This window comes from Melitaea cinxia, chromosome 14 (assembly GCF_905220565.1).
Source record: "Melitaea cinxia chromosome 14, ilMelCinx1.1, whole genome shotgun sequence".
Taxonomy (NCBI): Eukaryota; Metazoa; Arthropoda; class Insecta; order Lepidoptera; family Nymphalidae; genus Melitaea; species Melitaea cinxia.
Window position 1 is genome coordinate 108,089 of NC_059407.1, and position 13,431 is coordinate 121,519.

General features: G+C 41.0%; 1 protein-coding gene across 1 annotated transcript in view; it reads left to right on the top strand.

Annotated features, from left to right (window-relative positions):
* The first annotated feature begins 9,847 nt into the window (after nt 1–9,847).
* LOC123659555 (unconventional myosin-IXa) overlaps nt 9,848–13,431 on the top strand; it is a 30,863-nt gene continuing 27,279 nt past the window's right edge. Inside the window, exon 1 of the mRNA XM_045594764.1 lies at nt 9,848–9,938. Within this exon, the coding sequence (XP_045450720.1) occupies nt 9,848–9,938 (91 nt within the window). The remainder of the gene's footprint in view (nt 9,939–13,431) is intronic.

Here is a 13,431-nt window from a genome sequence, read left to right on the forward strand (position 1 = left end):
TTTTGGTTATGCAGAAGGATAGGACTGTCATCAATTCTGACGTCTGAACCCTCTTGTCATCCCAGTGCAGCAGAATACTTACCTATTAGAGCTGGATGTGAACCTGCCAAGGCGCTACGACCAACAGGGGCAATTATAGTTTCGTTGACTAGTTAAATGAGGCTAGATATAGAACAATCAGGTAGTTATTGTAGATGCTATTAATAATTTTGCAAGGCACGAATTTCTGTACCCTTAATATTGATCGATAAAAACGAATAGGTACCCACTAAGTACTCCTGTTCTGTAAGTTGTAGCGTAATATTTACAGCCTGTATGGCCTATTTGGTCTTTAAAAGAGGCTCTAGCCTAAAATAAATAAAAAAAAAAAAACATTTCGTTGGAACAAACTAAAAACTATTTGGCTTGGCAAATTAACAAAAGTATTTAAGTAAAATAGAGTACACGGATTTCATGACGAGCTCAGAATATGATTTACGTATCGTTAGATTATTCATGTGTCAAGATGTGTCAGAGCAGTTTGTGTAGCTTGTGGGTCGCGCGCGGCAGGCTCGAGTCGGAGGCGAGGCGGCGCGACAGTAGCGCGGTGTGCCGCAAAAAATGTAGAGCGGTTGACAGTTACTTAGCTCGTACTGCGCCTGCGCCCGCGGACCCCGGCGTGTGGCATCGTGTGATGAGTTCTTCAACTGAGCCAAGCTGTCTGGGATAGTCGATTATAAGTTTTTTTTTTTTGTTTAATCAACTTTAAAATCATTTATACCAAAAATCTAATGTGATTAATACTTTTAATATCATAGCTCGCGTCAGGCTACCGCAGCCCACTGCTGGACATAGGCCTCTAGATTCGCGCGAAACATCCTAGTTCCTTGCAATCCTCATCCAGCCTCCACCGGTGATCTTACGTAAATTGTCGGTTCAGTGGGCCGGAGGGCTCCCCACATTACGTTTATGCTGCGTGATATCAGAGACGATTTAATAAAATCAACAAGTCTTATTGTACAATTAAATAGACCTAAGATCTCAACTTTCAATAATACTCTAATATAACACAATTATACTGATTATTGTATCTAAATATTACATACGGTAAATACATGGTCTCCGCTCTCGGCCCGCGCGGAGCGGCCGCAGGATTAAAATTTATAATGTGACGAGTTCAGTCGCGCGGCTTTTTCTGACTGTGAGACGTCTCTCGTTTTGGGAACCAGATGCGCGTTGTATTACTGTATATTTCGAAACGCAGGCGACGGCAATAAAGGCTCGCACGCGGCCCGCCGGACGGTCGACGGTTTACTTAGTAGATCAATTATAAAGTAATATCGAGCCTTACTTTGTCGCAACTCGCACCCTTATGTAGAGCTCGCCCTGTCGTGTGACATTTTCGTACTCATCTTGTAATGATATTTAATGATCCGCTGACAGTCGATGAGATGCGACGCTGTGGACCGAATGCGGCCGGCTTCCAAATGAGGAGGTCGTTCCGGGAAGGCTCGTGGCCGCTCTCCCCGGCGCAAGGCGCGCTGGCCGACTGCTCCACTCAGTGGTCACTGCGCGTCGCGCCGCCGCCGCGCAATGTCGCCTTGTTTCTGTGTCGCGCGCCCGCGCAGCGTCGCCGTCACGTGCGCTCGCTCGATATAACGATCACATGTTAGAGCCTAGTTTGTCTATTTAAATATTCTATTGAACCATGGCGAGGGAATTTTATAGGCTCAAAACTAATTTAATAATGTTGCTGAGTTTATGCGACAATCACTTGTTCAGGAACGATAATTGAACTGTGAACATTGAGTGCTCGGTATTCGAAATTAATAATAAGCGGTAGACTAATTTAGTGCACACGGTGCAGTGGGTCGTGTCTCGCAGGCTGGACGGTACAATGCGGTGTCGAATCCTAGCAAAAAGCACGCGCGCGACTGGCCACGCACCCCGCGCTCCGCGATCTGCGTCTCTTCTCCTCTGAGAGTCACACTTGTAGACTATAATTGAAAAATAATAAATTGAGATAAACGATTTCGTCATAACGAAAGTTTGGTTCCATTATTTAGAAGAATAAAAACTCTATGTATTTTGGTACATTTCTGCCGACTCACCGAACGTAATGACTGCTCGCTGACGACCCAAACGTTACATCTGAAATGTTAGAGTACAACAGAAACATCTTTATTTATTTTCGAATAGATTTGGAACATTATCATTCCGTATAAAACACGTTATTAACATTTGTGACAGTCTTAATGCGTCATCGAAGAAGCAGACAGACGACGTGATACACGAGTGTACTTCGAGAGCCGAATACTTAAAAACTAAAAAGTGATACGAGTATAAAACGTTCTAAATGACTTCATTTTATAATCTCTACTGACAAAAAGGTAGATTACTTTAGCGATAATCTAATGACATTGAAAGTCTTTTATTTATTCAGGTATAAATACCCAAATGATCCAATTAAAATATTGTTTTGAATTTAGCGCATACAAAAAAAATATCTATATTAAAAACCTTGCGTGGCTCGGGTCACATGTCCATCCCAACTTATGAACTTAGTAGGTGCCAACCATTAACTGTCAAGTTTGGTGTAAACCAAGTATCTAGTGGTCTGCATTTTCAGCACTACACACTAACCACTGCCTCTGTGTATTTTTTTATGATTCTTATTTAGTTCTTCTCGTCAACTATTCTTATATGTCGAATTGTAAAGCCTACGAGTCTTAAGTTCCCACATTTCATTACTGATTTCGTATTGCCGTGATTGTTTCACGTGTCAAAAACAACCATTGGCGATTCTTAGTTGTCTACACCTATAAACTTAAATCAGTTGACATCGGGACAATAATTATGACACCGTACGTGATGACTAAATTAAGTACTACTGTATTATTTATTATCCAAGTATTATATAAGTTGATCGCTAAATACGTCGATATAAGAACCGAGAGGGTTCATTGAATTGATCAGGTAATCAGTAACGGAAAAAGTAGCTTTTAACACATACGCGTGTATAATTTTTTTTGCAAAGTTAAGAATGATTAATTGATTGATTCAATCGGTAACATTACAGTGCTTGGCGTAACACTCTTTCTCCATGTAGGAGAAGAATCGGAGCACCACGCTGCTCCACTGCGTGTTGGCGAATATATTCCCTACTATGAGTAACGATCGCTATCAGATGTATATGATAACAACCGGGACAGACAGCTTAACGTGCTCTCCGAGGCACGGTGGGTGGAACTTATAGGTGTGTGCTTTAAAACTCCAATCTAAGCAAGGCATATTATTAAAACTGAAAACGGCACATTTCAAATGTTTTTTAACGGTTATTTTGAGTTCCTTATAAATCGGCACTATTGCAAGCTCCGTGTCACGCGTGCTCCAACAGAGTGCAAAATATGCCACTTTATATATAAATCACAGTGCTAATGAGAATAAAGTGTTAAAAACTATACAAGGCAGTGTAGATAAACTGTTTTAAATAGTTTAATAATTTTTTTACGACTGAAAATGGAAACAATGTCGACATTGCAATTACCTATGATGCTAGGTACTACCTGTTACGTAACGGTATGGAACAAATACAAGCAGAAGCTGCCCCGAACCGATTTCATTCATTTGAGTAGCTTTTGCGTGAAAGAGTGAAAAGCACCCATACTACTGTACTTGCATTTTTATTACGTGTTTTGACATAACAGTAGAGAATATCAGTAGAAAGGAAAAATCCTATAAAATAAATATACGGATGCTCAAGTTCTATCTGTTGAGATGTAAGTGCATCTGTAGACATACGATAAAACATACTAATGTCGTCAACTCCGAGGAAGTGAGGAAGGCGTGCGGTCGTCTCCGATCGCGGTGCAGTGGAGACGCAGCCGCGCCGCCATGCTCGCGGCATGCTGCTGCCGGACCAGACGTACGAGGGCGTACCGGCCGCCGCCCCTGCCGCCTCCACCGGCTCCGGCCCTGCCACTCCCGCCGGCCCCGCCGCCGCGGTGCCGTTGGCCGCGCTGCTGCACTCGCACCACGTTCGACCAGACTTCTTCTGCACTTATCGCTCTCGACACGCTCAGTCGAACAGGTCATTATAATCAAGCGAATTATCAAGTCACTCTTTAATTAATGGGATTGTGACGCTAATCGCAAATGTGTCCGCAGACCGAAGACGGTGGACCAAGAGAAGAAGGAGGCGTCGCTGGAGGAGCGGAGTGAGCGGCGGACGCGCGCGCACCGGCCGCGCCGCGTGCGCTCGCAGAGACTCGGTATGTAGTAGCAACCTTTGAGTAAAGTAGGAATTAAATGAAGCAAGTTATTAAAAACACTGAATAAATAATTGTATTTGCTCGCAAACGAAAAAAAAACCGACTACAATTACATCGTACAAGTAATATAACGTAAGTAGACGAAAAAAATTAACAAAATGCAATAGTCATCACTGCGAGTTTCGAGGGCTTCCTTCGATTTCTTTGAGATTCCATTATCAGATCTTGGTTTCCTTATCATGGTACCACACTTGGGAGATCTCCTTTCCAACAAAAAAAGAATTATCAAAATCGGTTCATAAACGACGAAGTACGGTCGAATTGAGTAACCTCCTCCTTTTTTAAGTCGGTTAAATGTTTAAATGAAGCAAAACATTAAGAACACTAGAAGATTCAAAATACGTAGTGTGTTTTACCCTCTCGTGAAACAGCACACAGTCACGAACATCTGAACATCAATAAGTAACGTTATTCAAACGTAGTTCATGATCTTAAATCAATCCGTTGACGTAACTCGTAGAGCTAACGACCACGTACTCGTTAGTAAATTGATTTTTTGACTTTAATGGAATTGTCGTCATTCTTTACATCACATTAACTATTTTTTAATTAAAAGTTAACTTACCGTTAAGGTGTTATGTTATAACAGATTTCAGTAGTTATTGGGTCCTATTAGCGACACGGTTGTCGAAAGCCATTAAATAAAAATAAATAGAATAAATAAATATCTTATAACATACACGCACGGTCGTCTGTTTCTAAGGTAGGCTTAGAGAACAGGCATAATGGCTAGTGTGCAATAATCGCTAGGCTGAGGTGCAGTATATCACTACACGCGCGTTATCTAGACGGCGCGGCGGCGAGCGCGCTCCGCAGCTTAATTGGCGCTAGACCATTGTTCTTTTGGTGCAAAATGTTACCGACGACGTCATTTAATGGCCTTTGGTTTACGATAGAAATATATTTTAAATATCCACAAATGAAAATTATAAAAATATACAGAAAACTACGTCCAGAAGAAAAGAAATATCAATGTGGAAATTTTTATTAAGGCGTTACAATATATGTGTTAACGATAATCTGGTTCTAGTCATATCTCCCAGTCGTACCAATAATACCTTGATTGCAACACTTAATTTTATCCCCTATATGAATAGACACCTGATTTTATTCGTCATCGTATGCTAGTCAACGTTACAAAAGCAAGTGCTTTGGCTTGTTGTTGTTTGACTCTATTATCAATTAGATACACTCAGACAACGTTTACTTGTCAAATGTTACTCACACACTGAAAGTTTAATATATAGGAGTTTAATACATTCGAGTAGGTATCGAGGTAAATAAGCAAACACCTCGGTTTCCATTACTCATTGTAATTGCAGTTATTTTCTGGCACTCTACATAAAATGTACTTATTCATGCTTATATGTGAAATGAACGCGTCCGACTTAGTGACTGAGTGAGTGAGCCTGCGAATAATCCATTAAATATAATTTAAATTCTCACAATCATTTTTAATTTATAAATTTGCGATAAAAGCGCGAACCGGAGGCGTTCATTACGGTGATGATACGTTTACGCACGAGGACCGCTAATGAATCGCGAGCTAGCGCGACGGGCGACCAGCCGGAGCGTGCGGCGTACCGCGTCAGCAGTGCAAGTAATTAGAGTTAGGACGTGCACCTGTACAACGAAAACTCTACGCGATTAGACTATACCTACCGATGCCCGTTATGCGGCTTGGACTACTGGTAGGCCGTAGGTATTAATAATGTATAAATAACTTAATAATGAAAAAATAAATAATTTAAATAATTCAATGATAAATAACCTACAGTTCATGTTAAAAATATATTGTATCGAACCACATTGATATTTAATATTTGCACACCATAATGGTCATAAGCTATACCTCTTATAAGTTTTATGTTTTTATACATTATACATTTACAGACTGTGAAGTATATATATATCCCACCAAAAACATTTTCATGTAAAATGTTGCCAAGACGAGATCATATGGCTCGCACTGTCAAAAAGTTATCAGATCTCACGTAGAGCCAAGCTTCTAACTCTACACGCCCTAACTTCACAAACTCTACACCTTAGTCAAAATATGTGGCTTGGCCGTTTCGCTACCGTCACGTGGGGGTAAGGTGAAAAATTTATTCACTGTTTATTACTTTTTTGTTATACAATAGTTCTATAAAAGAAAAAATAAAAAGAAGAAGAATAATTGATATACATATAATACAAATAAAAATAAAAAGAGAAAAAATATATATATAAATGAGACAGGAAAGTCGTCATCTACAACATCGGCAGTCGGTAGTAACCGTCGGTAGTCAGATATATATACTAGCTGAGCCGGCAAACGTCTATAAGTGTGCGGGGATTTACTTATAATCGAAAGCGTTGTAGACAATGAAAGTAAACTTTATTTAGTGCACAGAAAAATAAAAATAATACGTATAACTGCTACGATCGATACACAAATAAAAACAAGAAAAAATGGCCGAAAACGGTATAGTGAGTAAAGACCGGCGTCATTCTCATCCCTACTCCGTGATGTTTGCTGGATGAGAGGTGACAACAGTAGACATCTAGCGGGGATAACTGATCGATTATGAAACTGACTGGAGATTATGAAAATAACAATCCTAATAATCTTCATCGCACTCGTTTGCAGTTAATATAATTTGGTGAGCGCGCAGTAGTGGACGATACAGATCGCGGCCCCTCGCGGTAAAGCTCGAAAGCTCTAGGCTCGCTCGTAGGTTCTAGTAAGCTCGACGCGCTCTACATCGAGCGCCAGCGCTACGGCGTGACCTAGAGTCGCGTGCGTAACGATAGATGGCGCGCGTTACACTAAACACAACGAAATATACAGGATTTTCGACTCTTAATACTCCTTCAAATTGGGGTTCTGTACATATATGAATCGTGTTCTACGTAAAAAAAAAATGTCTAGACCTTTTTTAAATTTTACTTTGTCTTAATACCTGTGGCAACGTTATTCTGCATAACCGTTCGATACTATTTTTCTGAGCCATAAAAAACGTCGATAAAGTGAAATATTAATTCTAACTGCCGCATACAACTAGAGAACCAATAAAAAAAACGAATTATTTTTCTCGTAGAATGTTTTCTATTGTAAATTATAGCCAACATCTTACGCGCTTACGAAAAGTATCATGCAGAAAGAATCTATCAAAGTAGTTTGTCTATTTAAACGAAGTCAAATTTAAAAATGAGCCAGGATTTTACCCATGAACTGAACAGCCTGTATATTTAAGTTATCTGCTATTTAAAACTACAAAATTTAAGCTGCCTTAGGATCAAACGCTAGTAGGTGTGAGTTAAAAGGTTTGTTGAACTGAAACTTCTTTAGGTGCATTAGGGGAAATTTTTTTACGGTTGAAACGGCAACGTTTTGATGAAACGGCAACTTTTGATGAAACGGCAACGTTTTGATGAAACGGCAACTTTTGATGAAACGGCAACGTTTTGATGAAACGGCAACTTTTGATGAAACGGCAACTTTTGATGAAACGGCAACGTTTTGATGAAACGGCAACTTTTGATGAAACGGCAACGTTTTGATGAAACGGCAACTTTTGATGAAACAGCAACGTTTTGATGAAACGGCAACTTTTGATGAAACGGCAACGTTTTGATGAAACGGCAACTTTTGATGAAACGGCAACGTTTTGATGAAACGGCAACGTTTTGATGAAACGGCGACGTTTTGATGAAACGGCGACGTTTTGATGAAACGGCGACGTTTTGATGAAACGGCAACGGTTTGATGAAACGGCAACGTTTTGATGAAACGGCGACGGTTTGATGAAACGGCGACGGTTTGATGAAACGGCAACGTTTTGATGAAACGGCAACGTTTTTATTGACGGCGCTGGAACGGAAATCTAAAGCTTGAGATTTGTATAAATATAAAAGAGATTTAAAAATTAGTTTTCCAGAGAAGTTTCACTTCTGACATGTGCAATTTGTACGTACGTTTTTTATATATAGTTGTGATTGAAATAATATAATATTTATTTAAAATTAGGATAATGAGGAAAACGGGATAATTCATCTGACACATACAAAAAATAATATATAAAAAAATATACTTTTATGTACAGTTGTAATTTTTTTGTGTTAAAATCACTTTTGTGTAAATAACCAGTATGTATAATAAAAATAATTAACAACTTTGAAGTCAATTTGTGTGCTATAGAAGTTACTGTGCTTGGAGTATCTCTCGAAAAAAAGATCAGAAATGACATTATCCGCACAGAGAAAGAAAGTAACCCACGTTGCCAGAAGAATCAGTAAGATAAAGTAGCAGTAGGCTGATCACTTGGCTGGTGGGAGATGTCCTGGAGTGAAGACCGCTGGACCAACAATTTGATCAAAATCGCCGACGTACGTTGAACGAGGATTGTATTTACGAGATTTATCTATGTCCAAAAGTGAACAAAAAACTAGTAATCAGGCTCCAGAGCCTCAAATTCATCAGACTAAGACTTGATATTCGTCATAGTAGAAACTATTCTAATCACCACACATTTATTCATTCATTGCTTATCGTATGGACTGTGCCCCTTATCCAATTAGAGTTTTTGTAACATGCCAGTGTGTATGTTAGAATATGAGGTGAGTCAAGTTTTTAAGAATTTTGTGAACAAGATTAACATTTTTGTTGGATTCCGATGGGAGCATTTATTTGCCAATATCAGGGTCAATTCATCCCCATTATTGGTAAAAAGGCGCACAGTTTCGCTTAGATTTTTTATTTTTAGAGGCTTACAGACTAGGCTGACACTGTGTAGAACGTTGTAGTGAGCGTGTCAGCATCAATCGAATTATTGTAGAACGGCATTTGTCTACGTTTCCGTTCGGTAACGGCGCAATCGGATTAGGATCAATCGACATGCGAGATCAATGATCAACATCGCCAATGTCAGACGTGTCCCCGATAGAGCTGCAGGTGGCCGCTCACGCCCGCGGGTAGAGCGGCTCGAGGCTCGGGCGGGCGAGGCGAGGCCCGGCCGATGAACGAAGCTTTCGGCGCTTGAGCTTACGAATAAACAAACCAGTCTCCGGCCAACCCTGCCCTCCGCGCCCTCGCGGCCTCCGCCTCACCTGCTGACGCTTAAGATACTTAAATGCATGAAATAAACTCCAAGACCGCATCGATGTCGTATTGATATGCCGTGAAATCCTTGGATTTCAATCGATTCAATTTTTCGTGTTCTTTAATGTGAATGAGATGTTTGTCTGAAACTGTACTTACAGTCATAAATCCGCCGATGTTTTTATGTTAAATATAATTTTAAGCAACTAGCAACAATATTAATAGACAACTAAGATATGCGCATACTTTTAAAATTGTGCCTAATAAAGGGATTCAAGGGCTCAACGAGAAGGCTCTGCGGGCGCGCGGGCCTGCGGGTCAGCGCGGGGGGCAGCAGCGCGCCGCGGAGCGCGGTCCGCGGAGCCGGCAGTGTGCGGAGAGACGCGCGTGAGAGTAGTCGCCGTTGTCGGCATAGAGCGGCGCGGCCGCGAAGTGTGATGCGAGCGCGCCGCCCGCCATGGCCACGCTCGGCCTTTCCAAGGTGTTCATACTCGACAAGTACTTTACCGAGCTGCAGAAGTTCTGGGAGACGGAGAAGAAGCTGCAAGGTGAGCGAGCGCCGCCCGCGCGTCCCGCCCGCCGCCCGACGACGCCGCGCGAGCGCCGGCCGCGAGATTGTGATCATTTTATTACTACTTATATGGTGTCCGAAAATTGAAGGCTTTTAAATTTTTTATGTGTTACTTTAAGCGTTATTGACGCAGATTATCATTCCTCCGGCCCGATGGCCGACTGCGCCCGTCGGCAGTCGGTGGACGTTTTTTGTGACCATCCGTTTCTTAGTTCGATTGTGACGTTGAGTCATGCGAAGATTCGTTTAGATCGAAATGATAGTGATAGGTGCTGTGGTCGACTGTATTGGGTTTCTTTTTCACTGCAACAGGTAAATACTGGCACTCAGTGCACTCTTGTTTACAAAACAAAGGTCAGATATGTACAAGTTTGCTACAGTAAACGAAATAGCACATAAGTTATGTAAACATATATGCACCTACTGAGTTTATCACCTGAGAAATGCTGGGTTAAAGTGCTTTGTAAAAGCACCAGAGAGGATGTAAATACGATAGGTTCCTACATATATTATACCTAAATATATGATATAATTTACTTGATAGTCAAATTACACTTTAAATTTTGTATTATATACAAAACTAGGTGATATATCAATAATATTTGTATACATAGACCAAGATTGTTGCAAGAGATCGGGGTGGCTGCGCCTGCCAGGCGACTAACGGCATAGCTCATAGAGACGGGCGCGGGCGCGGCGGGGAGAGGGAGGCGAGGCGCGCAGGTATCTAAGTAAATTCGGCCCTTTCGAGAGCGCCGCGGGTCTCTCGGCAGGTTCTCGCGACAACGAGAAATATTATCGTCGTGAATCACAGTGCCGCTGAGAGCCTCTTAGTATCCACTGTTAACGATACACGAAATCGCAAAATTATTTTGACGATATAAGCTGTAACCCAAAGCTCGCTTCGTCGGAATGTATCCATTGCCGGTTATGATCTAATTACCTTAACTGCTTTCACACGAGCCGGGATAACTTCGCCGTTTTTCGAATCTGCCGTTTCAATTCCCACTCAAATTAGGCTTAATTACATGTCCGTCAGAGATATACAATGTTGTAATTCCGAGAGAGAGTTGAGTCGGACGGACAGCGACTCTGCAATCTGTACATGTCTTAATTATGCTCATGCTAGTGTCCAAAGCTCCGCGTCGTCCGTGCGCGTTGCGTGTGACTTCAATTACACGCACTCGCGGCGCACGCGCAGTTTTTGCGTCCCGCCGCGCCGCGCCGTCATTATGTAAAGCGATGCGTCGCACTCGTACTCGATGTACTCGTATGTCTATGGCAGCACGACGGCGGCGGCGGTGCGCTGCAAAAAGCCGCTTAGTGCAAAATAACGATGTCTTGTCGTAGATCACCAAACGTCAAAAACACGCAATTTACGTATCTTCCGCATGCTCGAGCCATGTACATGACTAGGGAGTGTTAAAAACACATTTAAATTTTTTAATACAAAATTTACACTATAAGCAAGGAGAGAAGTAACATTAGTTAAACTGCAAGCACGACTAATATTCTACGTAACTGAGGTTTAGAAACAATAAGGAGCATAATTATTAGCTTTAATGCCTGGTCCCCGGCTCTCAGCCGCCGATAACCGCGAGACCAACCTTTCTCTTGCTCTGTGACCTCCGCGAACTTCTGAGTACAAACGTATCATAAATTTTATTAAATATATTTATTTTTCTAAAAATTGTAAATGTTTTATGTTTAAAATTCTTAATTCAGTCAAAATTTTAGTCTTTGAATATTATGAAATATTTGCACAAGTGGTAATGTCTCGATTCTCTTCGGCACCTGTCGACCGTCCCCGTCCCGACCATTCCTATGGACCGCTACAGACACAACAACAACAAAACCATAATATATAATCTAATTTCTTGACACTATTATATACGACAGGAACTGAACCTAACTAACTAATAGATGAAAACTTACCATGGTTCTAACAGTGTAACAATTTTTACTTTAATCTAGCGTGTCGGCGGTACTCTACATAGGGCATTTCTCCCCTGACGTAGCGATCTGGCAAGAACAACTTAAATTCTAAGACTAGAATAATTTCCCTGTCATAATGTAACATGTTTTGAAAACATATTACCTTTAAGCGTAGAGTAGATGTACACACGCGCGCTACGGAGAGGTCGCACGTGTCGCCGCGGGAAAGACTTCAACGCGTACTCGACCGTTGCGCGGACGCCGTGCGTTGGTACTTAGTCGTACTAAACTAGCTTAAACCTCATTCAACTATTTGCCTTGCCTTGATTTTCCTACAAGATATTTTATTATAACCACTTGGAGGAGCAATTTCAAAAATAAAAGTTTAAATCTACAGACGATCTGTGGGGTAGTTCTAATTGTAATTCTTGTGAAAATTCTTAGTGGTTTCTAAAACCAAGATCGAAGTCTGGTTGGGGAAACACCTAATATTTTTTTACTTTTATTCGTTCTCAAAGCAACTCGTACGCATTCCTAAAAAAACTTGTCTAATTTGTTTTTTTTTTCCTCGACGATATTTAATACTCTGTGAAATTGATACATAATTAATAATTTAATTAATTTTGCTAGTTATTATTTCTGGAATTGTATATTATTATAACCAACATAGTTTTATGATATACATCTGAATAGACCCGTTAGAAATTTAAATCATTTTTCTGTTTTTTTTTTTAACATTGTATTGATTAATAATTTATCCGAGTAACAAATAGCCCGTTTCATTTGCTCAGCGGTTTCGAAGTCTGTGTGAATTCATGTACACAACGTACCTATTGCGACATCTGTGTATTGTCGACCGTGTTGTGGGCTTGTGGCGGCTACTCGTAAAAATTTAGGAATCGGGCGCCAGAGAGGACCATTAAAACAATATGGCACATTAGCGAACATGTATGTACTTAAAGGGCTCATAATATTAGTTGTAGGCTTAATATTGGAGTTAATTTCAATGTAATTCCACCCAGTGGGGTTACGCGCATGAACCCAGACAGCCACTGAGTTTTGTCCAGAGAGACAGCGCTCAGTGTTGCACGTGTTAAATTTATTTTTAAAAATCATTTTATTTTCGACAATGTAGTGAGTCTCAGCGAGCCTCATTTCAGCGACGAATTACGTTCTGAAACTCCTCCATCACAGCACTAAAAGTTTGCGCAGCTGTGAGACGGTTAGACAGTTAGCGGTTGTTATCGGGTAGAACACCGACAACCTTGCAATAGCAGTCGAAATAACAGTAAACCTCTCTAAGCAGTAAACTATCGTCTCGTAGAACCAATGTTCACTTCACGAGCTTTTTGATCGAACGCCTGCCGAACGTGTCGAGTACACGTCGCGACTCGTCCAGGTGTTCGTCGACACCGACGGGTACATCGGTTCGCGGAAGTTTACCCTCACGCATAATTAATATACAAACATGTAAAGATTTATCTTTATGTGGCGGTCCGCGAGCAAGTCGTACTCGTAGCTCCGTGTTATCTAGA